Source organism: Ctenopharyngodon idella, chromosome 10, assembly GCF_019924925.1.
Source record: "Ctenopharyngodon idella isolate HZGC_01 chromosome 10, HZGC01, whole genome shotgun sequence".
Lineage (NCBI taxonomy): Eukaryota > Metazoa > Chordata > Actinopteri > Cypriniformes > Xenocyprididae > Ctenopharyngodon > Ctenopharyngodon idella.
In genome coordinates, this window is record NC_067229.1 from 10,661,394 (window position 1) to 10,685,267 (window position 23,874).

The 23,874-nt window shown below is 39.0% G+C and overlaps 1 protein-coding gene across 4 annotated transcripts in view; it reads left to right on the forward strand.

The window, feature by feature from the left end:
* The first annotated feature begins 1,709 nt into the window (after positions 1-1,709).
* The window catches only part of dot1l (DOT1-like histone H3K79 methyltransferase), a 31,794-nt gene continuing 9,629 nt past the window's right edge, over positions 1,710-23,874 (forward strand). Inside the window, exons 1-27 of one of the 4 annotated variants that reach the window (XM_051907187.1) lie at positions 1,710-1,948; positions 2,026-2,120; positions 11,588-11,631; positions 11,799-11,873; positions 12,083-12,146; positions 12,224-12,452; positions 14,977-15,071; positions 15,181-15,243; positions 15,394-15,449; positions 15,666-15,745; positions 16,116-16,184; positions 17,057-17,163; positions 17,358-17,399; positions 17,500-17,592; positions 17,723-17,957; positions 18,046-18,159; positions 18,291-18,382; positions 19,290-19,391; positions 19,499-19,636; positions 19,768-19,893; positions 20,495-20,946; positions 21,020-21,128; positions 21,209-21,355; positions 21,453-21,525; positions 22,844-23,403; positions 23,492-23,700; positions 23,806-23,870. In XM_051907187.1, coding sequence (XP_051763147.1) covers positions 2,040-2,120; positions 11,588-11,631; positions 11,799-11,873; positions 12,083-12,146; positions 12,224-12,452; positions 14,977-15,071; positions 15,181-15,243; positions 15,394-15,449; positions 15,666-15,745; positions 16,116-16,184; positions 17,057-17,163; positions 17,358-17,399; positions 17,500-17,592; positions 17,723-17,957; positions 18,046-18,159; positions 18,291-18,382; positions 19,290-19,391; positions 19,499-19,636; positions 19,768-19,893; positions 20,495-20,946; positions 21,020-21,128; positions 21,209-21,355; positions 21,453-21,525; positions 22,844-23,403; positions 23,492-23,700; positions 23,806-23,870 — 3,520 coding nt within the window. In that variant the 5' untranslated portion in view covers positions 1,710-1,948; positions 2,026-2,039. Of the gene's footprint in view, positions 2,121-11,587; positions 11,632-11,798; positions 11,874-12,082; positions 12,147-12,223; positions 12,453-14,970; positions 15,072-15,180; positions 15,244-15,393; positions 15,450-15,665; positions 15,746-16,115; positions 16,185-17,056; positions 17,164-17,357; positions 17,400-17,499; positions 17,593-17,722; positions 17,958-18,045; positions 18,160-18,290; positions 18,383-19,289; positions 19,392-19,498; positions 19,637-19,767; positions 19,894-20,494; positions 20,947-21,019; positions 21,129-21,208; positions 21,356-21,452; positions 21,526-22,843; positions 23,404-23,491; positions 23,701-23,805; positions 23,871-23,874 lie in introns of those variants that run through there. The other 3 variants (XM_051907188.1, XM_051907189.1, XM_051907190.1) reach the window with 3 other exon arrangements.

A 23,874-nucleotide genomic window follows, 5' to 3' on the forward strand; every position in this document is an offset into this window, starting at 1 on the left:
AGAATTGGGAAAATAAATTGGTATAAAATAGATCAAGCAACGTCAATTATACACAGCCATATCTTGACCTAAAACACATGCCACACCTGTACAGCACACAGATTTACTTTAGATTTGTTCTTGGTATAATTACAAGAATTGTGTATAAGAATTGTTTTTACAGTAACTAACCATGATTACTATCAGGGCTTGACATTAACACCCGCCAGCCCGCCAAATGTGGGTAGATTTCAGCTGTGGCATTTATGGCTTAAGTGGATGTAAACAGGTGGGTAATAACTGGATATGTGTCAGTATATTACATCCATGCATTCAGCAGCCCAATTAAATACCTGTCTGTTATTAATGTTAATCAAACAACAGAAGATGTTAAATAAATGTTAAATAAACCTAGTGTATATGAAAAAAGAGTTTAGGCTATTTACTATTGTATTTGTAATTTGCTAATTTGTTTCTTTGTTCTTTTTATATATCCTAACAAAAATTACTTATACAATTATAAAATGTATCATATTATGGCCATATTACCCACCCCTTGCCCACCCGTACATACCAGCTGATATACCATGTCTTGATTTGGGTGGTCAATCTGCATTTGAAAGTTTGAAAGGGTTTTAAATCTAGCTAAACAAGTAAAATGACTCAAAATCAAGTAATTCTAGCATGTCAAAGTCAACTTTAATCATATAAAATGTAATTTCCCAACAGCAAAATTGTGGCCAGTGAAAATGCTGAGTGGCTAGTAACTTTGGAAAACCACTAGCCACAGTGGCTGGTGAGCAAAAAAGTTAATGCCAGGCCCTGATTACTATGGTTATAAATTGCAGGGTTGAAGAGAACGCCATGACAAGTTCAAACGGCTCTGCTTGCTTATTACTGCATGATTTCCCCGCTATTACAAAATTAAATTAATAATAATAAAACATTTTAACACCTAAGATGCAACATTATTAGAACCAACATTTGATCCCAAATTATCTAAAGATATTTTCTGAGCATTTTTTCAGGCCGTAATACCACACATATAAAACGGTTATAAAAACGCAAAAAAAAAAAAAAGGGGGGGGGTGTCATGTTGAATTACACTACTTTATAATAACGTTGTGTCTGTTCTCAAATCTTGACAAAAAATAATAAAAATGATAACTTAAAAGAAAGCCAAAATATTCAGCTTCACTTCACCTTTTCACACTGCATTTGAAAGTAACGGCCCAGCAACTGATCCTGATAGTAAACATGAGTTCTTCACATTCTGCACATGTGCTGGGGGGGGAAAATGGTACATCCCGCCCAGTCAACGGTTATTGGCACCGGCATCCTGATTCAAACTGCCCGGTTAATTGTTGATCCGTGTCATCGTTACCCAGCCAATGTGAGAGAGTTGTCGAGGAGAAATCCCCGCCGTTTGTGTGTCAGAGAACAGACGCCTCGCCCCTCTAGTTTTATACATACCGATTTCCACTCTCCCTTTCGTTTCGGTTTTGTTGGTACGGCCTGCGGACTACACACGTTCGCGCGAATCGTTCATGTGAGTCGGATCTTTTTAACGAATCAGTTTCCCGTTTCCCAAAACCGGAGTGAGCGATTTGTCAACGGATTTGACGTTCAGGGAACGTGCAAAAACTTTATCACTCATGATATGTAGGCTAAATGCATATGGGGCATCAGTGCCCATTTGATGACGTAAAAGACTCGTTTGAGCCGATTCCTTGAAAAGAACCTTTCGATAGAACCGATTCACGACAATGAATCGGACTTCCACACATACACACTCGGGCGCATTTTTTTCATTCGTGAGCCGGTCAAGATGGCGGCGGTACTGCCGAGACGGAGCAGCCGCTCGGCTTAATCGATCATTTTCTGTAAATCACCGGGGCAGATCGGATCCAAATCGACCAAATCTTGCGGCACAACTTTGTGAAATCACCCCCAACCTGCGATATCCAACGTGAGATCCTATCGCGTTAAACCGGCTGTTTTTTCCGCGGAAAATGCTCTTACTCTAGTTTGTGTCTCGTCCATTAGCTGTATTGGGGAGAATGGGAGAAAAGCTGGAGTTAAAACTGAAGTCGCCGGTCGGAGCCGAAGCTGCAGGCTATCCGTGGCCCTTACCTGTATATGTAAGTACTATCCGTCTTATTGTTTTAATATAAACCGAAATCAACACCGGGATTCCCTTGTGATCAGGCGAAGTGGGTCATGTAAGGCAGAGAGCAACGTGTATCAAAACGACTACATTGTGTGTGAATTTTCTCATTATTGTTGTTTTGGCTTTTTAGCGTGCTTGTTTTAATATTAGTGTTTTAACAACCGCTTACAACTGGGACACATGAGTGTCAATACATTCTGAAGTGTTGGATACCCTTAAGCATGTGTATATGTTCATAAATGTGCTCAGAAGATCACTAAATACTAGTTAGACCTGAAATGACATAGCTGGTTTTGTTGTAAAAATACGAAATCTATTATAACCTCGAATAATATTATATTTGAATAGTAGGAAACACACGGACTGTGTGTAGCCTGCTGACCCAGTTGGCCATCTCATACAGTGGTTGTGTCTATAATTCTAACGAGCTGTCTACCTAGGCAGCATGTTTATCCTTAAATGGCAGTTCGAATGCGATTAAAATGCGTAAGTTATAATAAATAGGGGTCTATGTTGTGTTTCGAATCGTTTGAATTTGCCACATTTTTTTCAAATTATGTCAGGGACGCTTTCTAGTTAGTTGACTTGCTCATAACATCCATAAACTCGCTTGTCACTAAATCATTGACTCAAGCGATTGTTAAACAATGCAGAAACAAATTGTTTATTAAAATCAAAATGACACTTAGAACAGGGCGTATTTCTTTAGTAGGTCAAACCAATGAAATGCTGCCTCACATTCCTCACTCGAACACTATCGGTTCGTGCTGTTGTCAGTCTTTGAAGGAAGGAAAGCAGTCACGGGCTTCAGTGAACTAAGTAGGCAGCTCATTAGAGTTTGAGACAGAGCCGCTAACCAAAACCTGCCATAGCGGATAGTGTATAACACTTACTCATTTCACCAGAAACACAGTTATTCACGAACAAATTGTTTTAACGTACATTAATGCACACATAGCCTAAAACGACGGTTTTCATGACTGTATTCAACGAATGTTTACAGATAATGGAATTCACGCTAGCCGTCATGCTAACAGTCAGATAGCAGTGCTAGCTAACTTTATCGCTTTTTACCCAACACCAACAGTCGATAACTAGATAACTTAAACAGTGTTAATATGTGTCAGAAGAGTGTGTGTAGATAACTGTAGTGGATACATTAGGGTGTAATATGCATCGTGCCGGCTAAATATTGCACGAAGGGTGTTAAACAAAAGGCGAGTAGTGCACTCGGGCTAGAGGACAGCATCTCCATATTGTTAGTGCATTTTATTGACAAATAGCTCTTATTTGTGTCCTGTAACGTATTTTACCTTTTTTCACAATTTAGATGTTTCCTTCGCTATATTTGGCGGTTCTATGATTCTAGTATGGTCCGCATATAACATGTGGTCTTTTGAAGTATTGAATACTACTCTGGAAGTGTCAAATTTGTCACTGTCGGCTTAAAATGTGCTTGCTCATTTGGCAGCACTTGCACTGGGATAGTGCTTTATTTTGGTTACCATCTGCATACACCATGAAAGGTGCAAAAAGTCATAACGAAACCCATATAGCTGACATTTCTTGAAAAACAAGCTAGTATGCAAGATTCCTTAGGAAGTTTGGCAATAACTGACTTTTTAGTTGTTACTAGTGGGTTGTAAAACCTGCTGGACTTGAAGATTGAAGTTTTCCAGATATTGAAGATTTCCAGCAGCATATTTACATTATTATTGAACCTTGCTCCTAACTATTAATATTATTATTGCTCATACACAGGATTGGGTAGGCTATATAGGTAACATACTCCTAAGTAATAAGTATTTGGTGCACAAATCATCCTGTACTGTTGTACTAAAAACAAGAATGATACCTTTTGATCTTTTTCTAAAACACAAAGTGTTACTTAATTTTGTTACGTGCACAAGAAAGTTTCAACATTGTCCAGTGTTTCGCTATTTCTCTTCAGAAGTTATGACTGATAAAAAGTCTTTGTACTTTGTTTTTTTTTTTTAACTAGAGATTTTTTACTGAATCACTGTGCAACCAGTTGATTCCCAGAACGAATGACTCTTGTGAGCGATTCTTTTTAGAAAATCAAAAATATTTACAGCTTGACCAGTTGTAGCCTGATTCCTGAAATGACTCTTATGATCTGTTTCTTCTTAGTGAATCAAAAATATATATGCAGGCTGCAGCGTAGCCTGATTCACAGAAAAAGCAGCCTTCGCACTATGCTAATGACAAAATTTACATCACATTTAGGGTACGTGTAGAAACTGAAGTACGCTTTGGGCATTTATAATAAGATATGTGGTTTTCACCACTTTGAAGATAAAGCTGAAATAAAACAAACTGTATATTGGCATTGAAGCAGCGGTGCAAAATATTTAGAGTTGCGAATATCATAGAGACTCTTTAAATGCTTAGAGCGCATCCACATAGCAACGCCCTGGCAACCACCCAGAACACCCTAGCATCGTGGTGGCAAGTTTTTTTTATTTTGAAAATGTATTCTAGTTTCTATGACTGTTGTTCCATAAATTACATCATAAAAGGCTTGTTCATATCATCCATTCTGAGTCAGACATCGTTCTTCTGTCTTTGTTGTTTCTGAAAGCTTTGTACAGTCATTGCACATGTACAGTAATCATAACACGTAGATTCCACACCATGATTAACTCCAGTGATGCTGAGCTACTAAACCGGTTGACTGTGGGCAGAGACTCCCCCATAAAACGCATGTATGCACGTTACACATGTATGTTCGTAAAGTCCTCGTGTCATCCGAAATTTTTTGCTTTTCTCACACCATTGGGGTTGTCAACGCTGCTTCGGTCATAGACGGAAATGGGGGGGGGCAGATCAAAAGGCTGTGGTTTCCACAGAAACGTCTGTCTCATTTGTCCCTGCCGCCAGTTAATATACTACGGCTCATGCTCTTTTTACACAAACCGAGAATGTGGGTTTCTCAGAAGTGTGGGTTATTTTCAGAGCTGCTGCATCACTGAAAACTCCAGTCTCTTTCATTTGTCATTCAGCGTGCCCTTTCTAGTAGTGTGACCTCAGTAGCTGTGACTCTTACTGTCTTGCTTGGCCTCAGATGACTTCCGTCTTTGACTTTGGCTGATAAGGGATGGATGCCCCACCTACTGAGAGCCATATTTCTGCCCTGCTGTTGGGTAAACAGAATTGCAGAGTGCCAGCGATTGGCAAGCTGCAGACGTGCCTTGCAAATTTTTGTTTAGGAAGGGGTGGATTCTCTTAATTAGGGAGTCTGGGTGGTGGTTATCCACATGCACTGTTGATTTAGACTTCCCCTAAAGGAAAAGTTCACCCAAAAATGTAAGTTGTCATGATTTATTCACCTTTGTGTAGTTCCAAACTCATATAACTTTCTTATGAGGAACACAAAAGGAGATGTTTGGCAGAATGTTCACGCTGCTTTTTTCACAGTGAAAGTGAATGCAGAGGGAAGCTCCAAGAAAAGTGCTTCCCGTTAGGGATGTCATGGTGAGGAAATTTTGCAACCACACCGATATTACCGATAACACCGGGTAAGGAGGATATTGTATATAAGGCCCTGTTTACACCTGGTAAGAAGATGCATTTTGATCGATCTAAATACAAGTGTACGACGCTAAATACAGGTGTAAAACGGGGTCTAAAATGTTTTGATCTTGTCCACTTTCGACCTCTTTCAGAGGTAGTCGAAAACGCATTCGACCGTATTGCTTTCGAAGTGTAAATGCTCATATACAGGGCTCAACACTAAGGATTTTTTCACAAAAAAAAAAAATAAAGTAAAAGAAAAGAAAATGGGCCTATAAAATAAGCCTAGTTATTGTTTTTGTTGTTTTGATACATTAATAAATAAGGTTATGACACCAAAAGCTACTAGATTAACTCACTTAAATTTTAAATATTGTTAGACAAGTAAACAGTAAGTAATAAAATAGGAAAAAATAATCAAATTACAAGTAATAGCACAAATAAATACAACAGAATAAACATACATGAAATAAACAGTGCTTTTCAGGTTTTTATGTGGGCTTAGACAGGAGATTTTCAGGTACAGAAATTGTAATCTAATATATAACTATAACTTGATTAAACTTTATTAAAGTTAATCAGTCAAGAGCAGTTACAGATGCATAAATACTGTTATTTGAAATTATTTATAAAATGAAAAGATACTTTAAATGTGAAATTAAACCCGCCAGGAGGTGGCAGCAAGTCCCTGTTAATGAGCGAGTCATTGAGATTCAACCGATTAATTCAAAAGGCTGATTCATTCAGGAAGCGTTGCTTAGAGATGCAAAACAATGCTGTGGACTTTGGAACCATTTTCGTTGGCGAAAACAAGTGAAACGAGCGATTTGGTGTCTAAAATGTAAGTCACTTAATATAAACTGCTTGTTTATTAAAATTAAATATCACATTTGTAATCATGCTTGTATTTGGATAAAAATGGCGCTCTTCGTGTAATATTGGTTAACTATGTTAAATTGTATAAATATAAAAGAGATACAGGGGCATTTTTGCCCCTTATCTTGAATTCTGGGGCATTCTAAAAATGCATTTTAATAGACTAAATCACACAGTGAAATCGTGCACTCTAAATATGCACGCGCACTACTAAACTATGTCACGTAGTGTATACATGCACTCAATGGATGTGTTTTTGTTTGTTTTTTGTAAGGCGAGGGACATACTCGATAATGTCAGATCGTTAAATCAACAATTACGATATTATAGACGATATATAACGCACACCCTATAGCACTGGCCTGATCGGGCAAGTGACAGTTCCGTCAACTGTCCTGAGCGTCATTTACACTGGCCCCGGGCCATCGGGCAGTCCTTATTGTCGAGCCCTGTATGGTCGAATGCATTCGAACAGCCAGAGAAGACCAACTCTCCGCCTACTGCTTACTGACCTAATGCGTAAACATAATGGGAAGCGTGCTAGCCAGACGGGATTTAAATTTTGTCAGCTGAAGACCCAAGTTGGGTTTGAAGATGAAAAACGTATCAAGCACAATGTTCTCTCACCATTCTTGATTTCTAATACGCACTCGCAGCGTTCAGCATGGTCTTGCGTCTGTCAGAGCAGAAGCTCTTTGTATGTTTTTCCGTCATCTCCAGTCGCGTTCATATGTAAATAGCTGGAACTTGTTTAATCAATTAGATTGAAACATCTGAAAAAACCCATACATTTACCCACCTTAGACCCTCCCCTCGAAGAAATCAGGACAGAAGTAGTTGAAAGTGGATAAAAGAGAGAGAATTAAAACACCAGGTGTAAACGGGTACGTCTCCCTCATCAACTTGTGATCTGATCGACCAAAATGCATCTTAAAGGGATAGTTCACCCAAAAATGAAAATTATTCCATAATTTTCTCACCCTCAAGCCATCCTAGGTGTATTTGACTTTCTTCTTTCAGCTGAACACAATCAGAGTTATATTAAAAAAAAATGTCCTGGCTCTTCCAAGCTTTATAATGGTAGTGAATGGGGGGCTTGTTTTGAAGCTCCAAAAAAATGCATCCATCTATCATAAAAGTAATCCATACGGCTCCAGAGGGTTAATAAAGGCCTTCTGAAGTATAGTGATGCATTTTTTTAAGAAAAATATCCATATTTATAAGTTTATAAACTAATACTAACTGGCTTCTGGCAACGGCCGTACGCAAGTCTAGTTCCGGTTGAAGAGCGACCTCTAACCCGAAGCATGATGTATTGACGAATGCGGAAGCGCAGAGGGTAGAGCAAAACAAAACACCGGTCAAGAATTGAAAGTCTAAAACAAGATTTTTTTTTTTTTTTTTGAAAGAGAAATGTTGGGGGAGCTTGAGTTTGTTGCCCAGCCCTATTTGTTTGAACCGTGAGAGGAGTCTACTCTCACCCAAGCTTACACTACTCCTATGTCATACGGCAAGCTAGTGATTACAGTTTATAAAGTTATAATTATAGATATTTTTCTTACAAAAATGCATCAATTCACTTCAGAAGGCGGTACTAATCACACATTTTACAAGATAAAATATGTCAATGGCGCTAAGGATGTATTGCGTACCAAATCCTCCGAGATCGTCTTGTCAGTCATCTCTCCTTAATCTCGTCATGTGATAAGTGAAATCCGACTTCTGCTGCACCATGCTGCGACTCTGCAGCTCATGCTGTATATGGAAGCAGAGCAGATGATTTCAGTTTATAATTGTAGCGTCTATTGTCCAACTGAACTTTTATTTCTATAAAAAAAGCTAAATGACAGTGGGGGCGGTGCCACTGTGGGCAAGTAGTGTAATCAGTGTACGGCCGAACACTATGTAACACCGGTAACAATGACTACTGCAGCAAGCCTAATTCCCGTCGACTGGTCAGATGCCCAGATGCTGCTTTATTTTGCTGAACTTACCTAAATGCATAATTTGGGCCCTGTTGTTCATGATTAAAATTAATATTTTGTTGTAAAGTACCAAGTCAGAAGCTTCCTTATATCAGAGTTTCCTGCACCGCTTTTCAGCAGTGATGGCTCTTATGAGCCAATTCTTATTAATGAATCAAAAACAAAGGCAAGGTTATATTATAAAGTTAAAAAAAAAGAGTTATCAGTTTGAATCCTCCTTTGTATAATTTACAGCATTTGAAGAGAGAGAATCTATTTTGTGTTATATGTACCAAAATGAATCAAATTGAATCAAGAGTTAATAACTTGCCCTAATCTCCATTCGTGTTCATTGTACGGAAAAGAGCAGCCATGCACATTCTACGAAACTTCTCCTTTTGTCTTCCTCAGAACAAAGTCATATGGGTTTGAAACATCATGCATGTGAGTAAATGTCGACGAAATGCTCGCTTCTTGGGTGAATGAATCATTTAAACATCTCAGCCATGGAAAAAGAGGGGATATGTGAGAAAGTGTTTTCTCGTGATGTTTTCAATAAATATTTCTTGCTCTTATTCGAGGTGACGGTGTGTTTTACAAAAGCCGAAATGCACTCCATTCATGCGAATCTTGTTTTTCAGGGGCTCAGCTGAGTTTTTTTTTTTTTTTTCCTCTCCCGCTGTCACATTGGCTGTTGTCGGCTCCTCGTCCACTAGCGTGCCATTTTGCCTCATGGCTTCACATTGTGCTCCGAACAAAAGCATCCCACTCACCTGGGGTGGGAGGAAGGAGAGCGTATTTTATCGAACACTGAGCTTCACTGTTTTCTTTCTTTTCTTGTGCTCCTGTAACCTACGTACATGGCCACATTTACATCCCACATCTGAAAACTCAAATCAGCTGTAAGTGCTTCCATATGAATGTGATTTTGGCATCATTTCCTTGAACTTGGCAAGGAAAATATTCTTTTAGAGTATAAGAAAATTAAAAATTGGACACTCCTCGCAGTTTGAACATTACAATCCGGTATAACACGTTAATGTGGGCGTCCACACCAAGGTGTGGAGTTTTGCCGTCCCAGCCAAAAAAGAACAGTTGTGCTGTGAGGTAATCACGATGAAACGAAAAGTGTTCACGAGGCGTGATTTCTTGGCTTGAGTCACGGCAAGTGTGAGGTGAGGTGAGCGAAGAGTCAGTTTTTGTGCTCGTGAGTCAAGCCTGCTCGTGACAGAGGGCTGTTGTGCTTTTATTTTTTGCTCTCTGTCATCCTCCTTTCCTCTGGATATTTTTAGCTGCGGCACTGGTGTTTCTGTGCGCCGGAACACCCCGTACACACGCCATCCCCCCTCCTCCCGTGCAGCACGATCAGCTGAAGTGTCTGATTGTGCACGTACACACTCCACCATCTGTCTTGGCGTTTGCATTTAACGCAACATTGAAATAATGCAAGTCAGTCGTATCCCACTTTAAATAAATGTTCTTGTTTGCCTCCGACTATTGCTGCATTATTTCCCAGTGTTGTCATGCCGCCTCGGAGCTGCAGGGGTGGGTGGAAGAGCACGAGACCCGCCATACTTGCAGCCGAGCGGGAAAACTGCTCCATTCTGGATGAGGAGGAGCCTAGTGAGGCAGAGGAGCCCAGCAGCGGCACACTCAGGCAGGCAAAGGGCTTCTCAGGACTCTGTTGACGGAAAGTGGGTCACTGGGTCAGGCAGCAGCAGAGCTCCAGTGGCAGGACTGAGCGAGTTCGGAAGGGACATATCCACATGTTAGACTTAATCCTGGGTTAAATTAGCCTCAAAAATTATTCATTATGACCTCGGAGCTCTTAAAAGGCTGGGGATACACGCCACAGTCATGTGTGATGGCCTCTGGGCCTTATTTATGTCTAACATACCAATTGAAATAAAGCTGAAGTAAAATATAAATATGAGATGGAAAAGCTTCAGAAATGTTGCAACTAACTGAAATGGTACTCAATCTGAAATATTTTTTAAAATAATAAAATCACATTTAAAGGGATAGTTCACCCAAAAATGAAAATTTAATGTTTATCTGCTTACCCCCAGGGCATCCAAGATGTAGGTGATTTTGTTTCTTCAGTAGAACACAAATGATGATTTTTAACCCCAACCGTTGCGGTCTTTCAGTCATATAATGCATGTCAATGGGAATTCCATCTATAAGAGTCAAAAAAACATGCACAGACAAATCCAAATTAAACCCTGCGGCTCGTGATGACACATTGATGTCCTAAGACATGAAACAATCGGTTTGTGTGAGAAACCGAACAGTATTTATATCATTTTTTACATCCGGTTGGTGAGGTCTGAAAACGCGCTCTGATGCCGGAAGTGATCACTCGCACTCATTGACATATACACGCAAGACATCACTTCCGTCATCAGAGCGCGTTTTAAATGTTTTAAAGTGTACATAATACACCATTATAAACCATAAATCAAGCTATGCATCTAACTGAAATGAATGCGTTTAAGTTGAAGTACTAAAATTACTAAAACTGAAACAAAAAGCTATAGCGCTATATATATATATATATATATATATATATATATATATATATATATATATATATATATATATATATATATATATATATATATAAAATTGCATAAGCACATAAAATTGGATTTGAAATTCAAATGAAACTGGAAATATAAAAAAAGCTTAAATTCAAAATATTAGTAAATACTAAGAATAGTATATAATACTTAACGTTGTAACATGACAACATGCTTTCTGCTTTTTTTGTGTGTGAATAAGACCCTTTTTTTTTTTTTTCTCAACTTTTGTGCAGAGATATAGATCTTGCTTGGCATTCATAGACACATAGGCACACTGGCTGCTGTGTGTGCAGGAATGTGCTACAGTTGTGATCAGTGACCCTTCTCAAACTGGTTTCTGTTGTAGTTGTAGAAACTTGTTTCTTGTAGATGGAAAACTACATGTCATGTTCCAAATAGGTAGTCTAGTAACTAGTGAGTAAGTAAACAGTAATTTTGGACCTTGCTTATAACTCAGCATTTCTTTCCTTTTGCCCCAGGATAAACATCATGATGCTGCACATGAAATCATCGAAACCATACGGTAAGTCTGTGATGGGTATTTTGGTTTAATTTTGCAGTTATATTTGACTGCTCTGTTAGTTTTATGTATGTAAGAGCTGTATTGTCAATAAAACAATAAAAAATTAATAAATATATATAATTTATACATATATAGTAAAACTTGACATGTCTCTTCTCTTTGTCTAGTTGGGTCTGTGAAGAGATCCCAGATCTTAAGCTGGCCATGGAGAACTACGTTCTTATCGACTACGACACCAAGAGGTGAGGAACTTTTCACACAATGGTCTCATAAGTAGTGGCCCATTAGCTATCATTGTGAAACGAGGCCTAGAAATTATAATTATTATATTACAGTTATTATTATTTTATTATTAAAAGTGCCATTTGTACAAGCTAATAAAATATTGTAATGCAATACTAGTTTTGTGAAAGTAGATATTCTCATTTCATATTACGTTTTTTTCTTGCAGTTTTGAGAGTATGCAGAGACTGTGTGATAAGTACAACAGAGCCATTGACAGCATTCACCAACTGGTACGTCAAGTCTTTCTTGTTGACAACAGATAAGTTTTGCCTCAAACAAAGTGTAAAACTGTGTTTGTGTGTTGCAGTGGAAAGGGACCACCCAACCCATGAAACTGAACAAGCGGCCTTCCAACGGCCTACTGCGTCACATCCTGCAGCAGGTCTACAACCACTCTGTCACCGACCCGGAGAAACTCAACAACTACGAGCCATTCTCTCCTGAGGTGTACGGAGAGACCTCCTTCGACCTGGTGGCCCAGATCATTGATGAGATGGAAATGATGGAAGAAGACACCTTTGTAGATTTGGGCAGTGGTCAGTAATCTGTTATTGAGGGTCTATTCTATGGGGGCCCTAAAAAAAAAAATTGTGGAAACGCAACCGCAAATTCACTACAATAAATAGTATAAGTAGGCCTTAGTAGCAGCTTAAGATTGAAAGTCCAATAAAAAGGCAACAGTGAATTGGAAACTACAAGCACAAATTGAAAAATACAACCCTAAAACTCATAATTAGTATAAACGGGCCTTGAGTAGGGCTGGGTTAAAAATATAGATTTCTCGATTTTAATCGATTCTCATTTTTATGAACCAATATTGATTCTTAAAGGGTTAGTTCACCCAAAAATGAAAATAATGTCATTTATTACTCACCCTCATGTCGTTCTACACCCGTAAGGCCTTCATTCATCTTTGGGACACAAATTAAGATATTTTTGATTAAATCCGATGGCTCAGTGAGGCCTTCATTCAAAGCAATGACATTTCCTCTGTCAAGATCCATAAAGGTACTAAAAACATATTTAAAACAGTTCGTGCGAGTTCAGTGGTTCTACCTTTTATAATATAAAGCGTCGAGAATACTTTTTGTGCGCCAAAAAAACCGAATCAGTGACTCGGATCTCCTATCAAATGGCTAAACTGCTGAAATCACGTGACTTTGGCGCTCGGAGTCACTGATTCGATTCGCAAAGCTCCGAAGCAGTGTTTTGAAATCGGCCCATCACTATATTGTTAAAGTCGTTATTTTGTTTTTTTGGCGCACAAAAAGTATTCTCTTTGCTTTATAATATTAAGGTAGAACCACTGAACTCACATGAACTGTTTTAAATATGTTTTTAGTACCTTTATGGATCTTGAGAGAGGATATTTCATTGCTGTGAATGCAGGCCTCACTGAGCCATCGGATTTAATCAAAAATATCTTAATTTGTGTTCCGAAGATCTTACGGAAGTCTTAGGGGTGTGGAACGACATGGGTGAGTAATAAATTACATTATTTTCATTTTTGGGTGAACTAACCCTTTAAATCCCAAGAATCTATCTTTTAGTCTGTTGTTTTCATTTGATGATTGAACAGAGCATTGTGGCGTAACTTTGTGCTTTGATGCTTTTGATATGAAACAAAGTCTCAGCTTTCAAATTCTTGTCAATGTATTATGAAATGCAAGCAATAAATACCATTTAGGCTCTCTTTAATGTGGCGTGTCACGCTACATTCAGTGACCATAAACTCATTAGTCAGCAAGAAAAATGAACTCTAGAGAGGAGCCTTTTGCTAAATATATTATGCACCATATTACATATTCATTCTATTTCTACTTAACCTGTTCTTCAATATCTAAAGTATGTTTGAATAAATCCGTCATGTTTTTATGACCATTTAAATGTTTATATTTCAAAAAACAAGTAGAAACCTAATTGTCTTTAAAAAGTTATTATTAAAATATTATTAAAAAACCTTTATTATACATGCGTGTAATTGAAATGTAAGTAGCCTATACAAATCAGTTAATTTTAACCTTTAATATTATAGTGATGCACCAACTGGGGTTCCCTGTATAGTTTATGGCATTAGTTGAGAGATTTTTGAGAGAAAATTTGCTCTGTACTGTACCTGATACCCCAATTAATTGAACCGAATCAAAAACTAAATTTAATCGAATCGCGAATCATTTAGTGATGCTTCAGGAAGCTTCGGAGCATTATGAATCAGTGTGTCTCTCATGGAGCCATCGGATTTAAACAAAAATATCTTAATTTGTGTTCCGAAGATCAACGAAGGTCTTACAGATGTAAAACGGCACGAAGGTGAGTAATTAATGACAGAATTTTCATTTTTGGGTGAACTAACCCTTTAAGGCCCTTTTACGCGTTTTTGTGAATACGCACAAATTATGTATCGGATAGGCGTTTCGTCCACACGGATCTGGCGTTTTCTGAAGGTGAAACCGCTATTTTTTTTAAACCGGGTCCCTGAGTGGATAAATCTGAAAACGCTGTCTTTCCGTTTTCGTGTGGACAGCCTATCCTTATATTTTGTGAAACGATGATGTCATCACCCCATGTGTCGACCCTAGTCAGACGCTGCTAACAGCACAAAACAGCAACAACAACAACAATAGCAGACTCTAGATGCTTGTGTTCGTGCTGCAGAAGCTACTGAGCCAAAATAAAGTGTTATTTCTAAGCTTTACGTAGTTTATATACAGCGCGCAAGGTTTATGCGCATGCTCCAAGTCCAAGTCACTGTTTTAAGTGTATCTCTGTGGCAGAATTACAGCACCACATACTGGTCTGGCATGTATACTACATCGTTTTGAGTCGTTTCAGTGGCTTCGTGTGGACGCAGATATTTCTTGAGACGAGGAAAAAAAAAAAGAAGATCGGATTGGGTAAGCTCCGGCTTCGTGTGGACGTAGCCGAAGAGTGAAAAAACGCAACAGCAAATTCACTACCATGATTGGTATAAATGGGCCTTGAGTAGCAGTTTAAGATTAAAAGTTCAATAAATTGGTCCATTATACATGACATATAGTGTTGTCTTTGCTTGAATTGCAGGGGTTGGTCAAGTAGTCTTGCAGGTCGCTGCAGCCACCAACTGTAAACACTACTACGGCGTGGAGAAAGCAGACATTCCAGCAACCTATGCAGAGGTACCAACAAGAAGCCAACATTAAACATTCCTTATATACACACTGATATCTTGAGTCTGCCTCAAAATGGATGTTTTGCGCTAATCTTTATATCTGCATGCGTTTACAGTCAATGGACAGAGAGTTTAAGAGGTGGATGAAGTGGTATGGCAAAAAACATGGCGAGTACACGGTAAGTGTGTGTTCTAGTGATGAATGAAAGCTTCCATTTACCAAAATGAAAATCCCTCGTTTATTAAAACAGATGTTATTACTTATGAAAACTTATTGTGACTAAAGTGAAATTCGTGCATTCTTGATGTCATTTGGTCTTGTGTGGCAGTTGGAAAGGGGAGACTTCCTCTCAGAAGAATGGAAGGAACGAATAGCCAGCACAAGGTATGATCACATACAGGCTACTTAAAGATGCTTATAAAAAGTCTGTAACCTGCTTATAACCAGAGCATCTTTCAGACGTGATGTTTTTGCAAGTAATGTTCATTTTTTTTGACGTAATTGTTACATTTTCATCATAAATTTTTCATAATTCAGAAGTGTTTGCATGTTGTACATAATGTCTTGTGTAAGTCTGTAGTGTGATGTGCTCTTTTACAGTGTTATTTTTGTGAATAACTTTGCCTTTGGTCCTGAGGTGGACCACCAGCTGAAGGAACGATTCGCCAACATGAAGGAAGGTTTGTGGTGTCATCGTTTTGGTATTGTTAAAAGAAAAAGACTAAATAATGAGTAGGGCTGCACAGCTAATCAAATTCGCTGTTTAGCACGAGAGCTGCTGTTTCCATGTAATTTTATTTTTGTGAAATAAAATGTTTAATGTATTTGTAGAAATAATCGCATTTTGTGCAGTCCCAACAGCTGCTTACATTTAAAAAAGAAAGGGCTCTGTGTCAGTGTAACTCAAAGGCACCTGTGTCAACATGTCATTCTTGACCTTTGACCCCAGTCAGACATGTTTTTTGGTTCGCATTGACCTACAGAGATGAATATGTGCTTAGATTTTCACCTCTGTTTTACCTGGCTCAATTTCAGTCTTGTCTCTTGTAGGTGGAAAAATTGTATCCTCAAAACCTTTTGCACCTCTTAACTTCAGAATAAACAGCCGAAACTTGAGTGGTAAGTATAAAACTTTGCACAACAGGATTCCTCTACAAAAAGATGGTACCATTGTTAAAAATAAAAATACTATCATGATAGTGTTCTTAACTTTAAAAATATGATACTTGGTTCTTTTTTGTAAGTGTTAAAGAGATAATTCACCCAAAAATGAAAATTATCCCATGATTTACTCACCCTCAAGCCATCCTAGGTGTATATGACTTTCTTCTTTCAGATGAACACGATTCATATATTTGAAAATATCCTGTCTTTACCAAGCTTTATATTGGTAGTGAACGGGGGCCTGTTATGAAGGCCCAAAAAACAGCATTGTCATTAGTGTAGCAAAGCACCGCTTCAGTCACAGAAGTCACTTTCAATCCAAACAGCTTTCTGTTGGTGAACACGACAAATTCGCTTGAAAAATTTCAACACAATGCGAAATCTGCGTGGGGAAGTCTTTCAGCCTCACTCGAGTAGCAGTTTAAGATTGAAGTCCAATAAAACTGCAATGAATCGTAAAACAAACACAAAGTGCAAAACGCAACAGTGAATTCACTACCATAATTGGTATAAATGGGCCTTGAGTATAATTTCAATATTCAAAGTCTAATAAAAATACAACCGCAAATCTAAAAACTACAACAGTGAATCGGAAAACTCATCAGCGAATTCACCGCTATCATTGACCATAATTATGGTACTCAACGCTGCGAATTTGTGTGACAAACCCAGTGCAAAATCTGCATGGTGAACCCTTTCGCCCTTACATGAAATTCCTGAACACACGGATTCCCATTGAAAGGCTGCTTGTGAAACCGTAAATATGACCGCACCTTTACATTTGATGTGTAATGATCTTTTCTGGCTTTTTTTTTTTTTTTTTTAAGATATTGGCACAATAATGAGAGTAGTTGAACTGTCCCCTCTGAGGGGATCTGTGTCGTGGACGGGGAAGCCAGTGTCATACTATCTGCATACAATAGACCGCACCATAGTAAGTTCCCTTTCATTCGTGTCACGTGGGTTTTGTTATTCCTCCTGGTGTACAATGGGAGTATTATTTGCATTAGCCTCTATTGCTAAATAAATGACATTAAGCACACAGAGCACCCAAAAAATTCTTTGTGCTTTAAATTTCACATGTATGTATATTTACTGATATCTTATCAAACATTTTTTCTTTTGCAGCTTGAAAACTATTTTTCTAGTCTCAAAAATCCTAAACTCAGGGTAAGATTGTCGTGTTTGATTCTCATGTTGTTTATGGGTTTTTGGACAAAATATCCAGCTAAATCTTGCCACAACACATACGGTGTTCTTTTGCTTCCAGGAGGAGCAGGAGGCAGCCAGAAGGCGTCAGCAGAAGGACAGTAAGGAGAATAAGAGCAACACCACCACCCCGACCAAGCCCAAGGAGCACAAGGTAGACCTACAGGAATCGGATAGTTATGCTATTTATTTATTTCATTTGTATTTATCTATACATTTATTTTAAATGAATTATTTTATTTATTTATTTTTATGAATTAAATTCTCTTTACCGTGTGCCTCAGACGCAGCATGACTCGGGTGGTGAGGAGGAGCGCTCAAACTCGATTGCGCCCGTGAAGCCGTCGCCCAAACCCCGCCGGGCCAAACTGCTGGCCAGGGGCCGCAAGCTCGGCAACAGGAAGCGTGGGCGGCCTAAGAAGGCTGCCACTGCCACCGCCGCCGAGCGCAAGAACAAGAAGAGCCAGAGCGCCCTTGATCTGCTGCACGCCAAGACCCTCTCAGCGGCCCCCCCTCAGGGTGAGAGACTGATCTAAAATCATTGTGCTTTTGAAGGTAATTTCATTATTACCAGACATTGACTTTTGTGCTTTGGATCAATCCACAGATCCATACAGGTCACCTCAGAGTCCGTTCTATCAGCTACCTCCCAAAGTGCAGCATTATACATCTAGCCAGCTTCTCATGAGCCCCACTCCACCAGGCCTGCAGGCTCTTCTTGGTAAGTTCACTTGGCCTCACTTCCCCTTCCATATTTAACATGAGGAGATCCATTTCACTTCCACAGACATGCATTTCTGCTCTAGTTACGTAGTCACCCAGTTAACGTAAACTGTCTCACTCATGCTCTAGATAACGTGAAAGTCCAGTATCTGCAGTTCATGGCCTACATGAAGACACCACAGTACCGCACCAACCTGCAGCAAGCTCTTGAGCAGGAAAAGGTACATCTGTCTCTTAGAATATGAATATATATATGAATATTAATTTGTTAATTAGATTAATTAATAAAATAATAATAATAAATGTGCACATTGTGAATTAATTTAATAAACTTAGTAACATAGCTTTCTTGGTAGCCTTCAGTAAATTAACTTCTCTAAGAAAATGATTCAAAAGACATCAGTTGACCATATGGTTACTTTCAATTTCATATTTCCATATTAATTTAAAAAAAAAATCAAGATATAGTTCACCCAAAAATTTAAATTCAGTCATCATTTACTCAACCTCATGGTCCAAAAGTTTGTGTAATAAAATCTATGTTGAATCAAATAAAATATTTCTTACAGAATCTACTTTTTGTATTGTCTATTTGATACTTTACACAATAATGACTTCAAATTATCTCTTGGGGTTAATTTCTCAGCCAAATTTCATGTACGATAAATTTGCAATTTAATTAGATTGATTAATCGTCACATCATGTAATTAATTAAATAAAAAAATTTAATCGCTTCCCAGCCCTAAAAAAAAAAAAAAATATATATATATATATATATATATATATATATATATATATATATATATATATATATATATGTGTGTTTTATTTATTGTAATTTATATAATAGTTTTTATATTAGTTTTTATTATTAATGTTGTTAATATATTAATATTATGATAGATGTTTGTTTTACACATATATATTTAATTTAAATTATGTAGTATGTATGTAGTATATAATTATTAATAGTAGTAATAATAAAATGATTAAACTAAATATTTAGTATAAGTTTTATCTAAATTATAAGATAGATAGAGAATTTGTGAGCTCAGAGAATATATGGGCTTCATATGGTTTTTGTCATAACATTATTTCTTTTCTCTCCTCTTGTTCTTATGTCACAGTTGAGACACACAGAACTATCCGGTCAAGCCCAACAGCTGCTCAATGCTTGTCATGCTCATAAGGAGAGGATCAGAGACCTTTTCCAGTCTAAACTGGAGGAGGTAAGATTTGTTTCTCAACCTAGTGATCTGCCCATCCTGACAACACTTCTAGGTCAGTGATATGTAGGCATCAGAGCTGAATTCAAACCCTGCCGCCTCTCTCACAGCTGGGTGTGAAGGCGGTGACCGTGGAGGACCTGGTGCAAGCTCAGAAGGAGATCACAGCCCACAACATGCAGCTGAGGGAACAGACCAAACAGCTGGAGAGGGACATGGCGGAGCTCCGCGATCAGAGCCTGGTGCTGGTGAGTGATCTGAAATAAACCATCATGCCCTGCCTCAACAGAGCAGAAGGATGCTTATGATTCAGAAATGAGAGGCTTGTTTGGCAGAAGTGGAACTAAACGCCCATTGCGCGTATGTTTGTGTTTGTCAGCTGAAGGCTCGATGTGAGGAGCTCAAGCTAGACTGGGGGTCTCTGTGTTTGGAGACCCTGTTGAAAGAGAAAGCTGCTTTACGAAGACAAATCTCAGAGAAACAGCGCCACTGTCTGGAGCTCCAGGTACTTCACATGCACGCTTTACTCAGTCAGCTCAGAGCAAACAGGCCATTGCATATTTAACTTTTAGTGGCACGCTGATACTTGGTGCTTCATTCTGGGATTTGATTCTGGCTTTGAAACATGCCAAAATCCCATTTTGGCCTCTAATAATTTCCTGTTTCTCCACTATTTTTGTCTCATAAAGTCAGGTAAACCCTGCCGATACATGTCAGAGCTGTGGCATGTTGATCCTTGATGCACATAAAGATAGCACAGGTTTGAATCGGGCCTGCAACATGCCACAATCCCATTTTCCCTCTCTAGCCTTAGAGACTTAAATCAGACTTAGGATTTTCCACAAAGCACATTTGAAATTGGCCCCATATTGAACGTGAAAGACACACCAGAAATCAATAGATGTTAATAAATGTTAAACAATAAATGTTATTTGGGTCAATTACGAAAAAATGTGTACAGAGAGAGAGAAAGAGAGTAAATGTTCTGACAAAAGCTTGTTTACAGAAGACTGAACTAGCTCCTACAGGGATATTTTTACCATGAGCAGTACAGGTTGGCTATGCCTGCATTTGTATCAACGGCTCCCCCTGGTGTTTCTTTTCAGATCAGCATTGTTGAACTAGAGAAGAGCCAGAGGCAGCAAGAACTCCTGCAGCTTAAGTCATCCTACAGCCCATGTGAGGTGTCCCCCTACCGAAAGGCCCTCCCTGGCCCAGAGACCCGGCTCACACTGGATTCCGACACCCCAAGACTTACCCCACAAGCCTCTGTGGGACTCAATGGCCTCAGTCCCGAACTATCCATCAACGGCACGGCCTCGCCGGGTTATGAGAGAGGCGGCGGAATTGGAATGGGCAAAAATGAGCTCCTCACCCGCTACCTGCCCATTTCCCCTGACCACGAAATTGTGCCGCCTACCCCAGACTCAAGAACCAGGCACCTAGGGCAACCCCTGCCCGACTACACCCGCTTTTCTCCAGCCAAGATCGCCCTCCGTAGGCATCTCAATCAAGATTCAGCTGCAAATCAATTTCGAGCCCTTGGCAACATCCACCGGTGAGTAAAAATAACACGTTTAGTTGACTAAGCACTTGTCGATTAGTCACTGATCACTCACGGGTGTTTTCAGGGGCGACATTGGTGCTGTTTCATCTCCAACTCTGGGATTAAAACAGGCTTGCTCTTCACCCAGTTCATCTGATATTCAAACGACCACCACACCCAAGAGCACAGATAGGGTAACTAATGTGTATTTGTGTTTATGCAAACCCCTTTATAAAAATGTGGCAAATGTTGAGCATCTCTTTCTCAATTGCAGGCCGATAAGGAAAAGAGCCCGGCTGCTCCCGGCGACACTATAACCAGTCTACCAATAAGCATCCCCCTCAGCACTGTGCATCCCAGTAAACTTCCTGTCAGCATCCCGCTGGCCAGTGTGGTGCTGCCGAATCGTGCAGAAAGACTGGTACGAATCTATGTGGGTGGCAATGATGATACACAATCTTGTGGATGTTCCTTGCCCATATTTCAGCATTAATTCAAGCTATGTTTTCTTTTGGCAGAGGAGCACTCCTAGTCCAGTTTCGAATCCAGCTGGACAGAGCAATGGCAAGGCACCTCTCACGCCTACCTCAGGTACAGTCCTGCTTGCCTGCTTTGTTTTTTGTAGCTGAGGTCTATTGGCTATCACACATGCAATTTTCTAAATTCATGATATTGTTCTTATTGTGAACGATTCAACATGCATGTTTTTTTTTTTTTTGTTTTTTTACCATGTAATTTTCAATCAAAATTTCACAACTTGATCTTTCAGTGAAACGGCAGATGTCTCTCTGGTGACATTCAACAACCGAAAAGAATAGAAGCAAATTCCCCCCTACATTTTTTTATTTTTGGATCATTCATTTCACTCAGATGTACGTCACAATACACAAGAAAATATCTGTCGCAGCTTCCATTTTATATTGCAACTTTAAGTTTATAGTTGATACAAAAAATGTATAATGCAGTCATTTTTTTTTTTAGATTAGCGCCATAAATTTTAAAATAAGTTTGTATTGATGTTATGTAGTAGTACAATTAATTTAATTCAGTGTTAAATTAAGTATTTATTTAGATATTTATTTTGAAATGGCTTAATTAAATCTTAAATTAATATTAAATTATTACTTTTTATTAAATAAACAAATAAAAAATAGTGTGTGAAAGTGTCCTCAAATTAAGCCTTTTAAAAAAATCCTAAATGCGTTTTCATATAAGTTTGTTGAAAGTTTCAATTTTTGATTGTGGGCTGTGGTCATTGTGCATGCAATGTGTGTTCAATTCCGATTGTGACCTTCCCTGTTCCCATTTTCCCCATCTTTTTCATCAGCTAAATTGGGAAAATGGCCAAAGGTCTGCTTTTTTGACGACCTCCATTTTGGGACCCCATAAACCAGATGTTCAGAAATAGTCTATTCAGTCTAAACAAAACAAGTATTAAAATAAGCTAAAACAACTAAAAATCAAGATATTTATTTCAATTTACCTCATCCGAAACTCTTTTTAAAATGTGATCTCTAGACCTGAAAAATCATGTAACTAATTCAATCTTAAAACACCATGTGCATTCGTATAATGAATATACATATTTCTAGTTATTCCAAACTTAATAAATATTATAAAAATATTTTATTGGTTAGAAATAGTGAGCAAGCATATTTAAAAAATTTAATTTTTATTTTTTAAAAATCCTTATCCACTAAATCATGAATGACTGGAAAGATCATGTAAATTCATTGGTTAAAAAGAGAAGAACATTCAGCTTTTAAAACTTCAGCTCCTAAACTTTTGGATTTCTGAAATTAAATTTACAGGAACCATACATGAAAATTAAGAGGGGGGTCTTCATATATTCATATATATCACGATTTACATTAGTTATCTTCTAAATCAAAATCTGTTTCCTCCTTAGGGTACTCCTCCAGCTCAGGATTGGTGAACGGCTGTCACTCCGCCATGTTGACCGAGGACCAAGACTGTGATGTCGCTTCCCCTCCCCCTCATAGCACTCCTGTCATGGGGCTTCAGCCCCGCGGTTCTGGCCTCAGTCCTCCACTGGGCACCGGAGGTGTGCTGCAGTACGCAGACGGCCCACCGAGGCTTCCCCCCGAGGACGGCCATGACCGCCAAGGCCCCGAATCCGACACAGAGCCCTTAGACAGCGAGGCTCGTCGCCGGATCTTTTTCTCCTCGTCCTCTTCTTCCTCCTCGTCTTCATCTTCCACTGGAGGCTCAAGGCTACACCACGGATCGGTAAAGCAGGGTCACCATCATCACAGTAAGCACCATCATCACCACCACCATCATCATCACTCTCCAAGTTCCCACAGCCAAGAGGGGCGTAAGCGTGGCCGGCGGAAGCGCAGCTCTTCCGGGGCCATGCCCATGAGCGGATCCCCTAAAAGAAGGGCGTTTCCTGGACTGGGCTGCCCAAGCCATTCCTCTGGATCGCCTCTTAATATCAATTCTATGGTGAGCGGATTAAAAAAATGGCAATTGTTAGTATTGCTCAAACTTAACAAGCTTCAAATCAGACCCAAATTGTTCTTTCTTTTACCAGGTGAACAACATAAACCAGCCTTTGGAGATCTCCGCCATCTCTTCCCCAGAGCAGTCAGGCCGAAGCCCATGCGGGCCAGATCTAGATCAGCCTCCCGTGCTTAAAAGAGAGCGTCCCCTGGAGCTCAACAACACAGGTCGCTATTCCTCCACCCCTAGCTCAGACGAAGAGGGCACCAATTACGCCCCGGACACCTCTAGTTCAAGCCGGTAATATCCCTTTAATTTAGAATCCAGTTCATTGGTCTTTAAACTCTGTGGATCATAGAAATAGTTGGATGTTTCAATTAGTAACTCGATTGTTTTCTTTTTCAGAATTGAACGGAAAATCGCCACAATTTCCTTAGACCGAGACGGACCCATCAGAGATGTGGATAGGGGTAA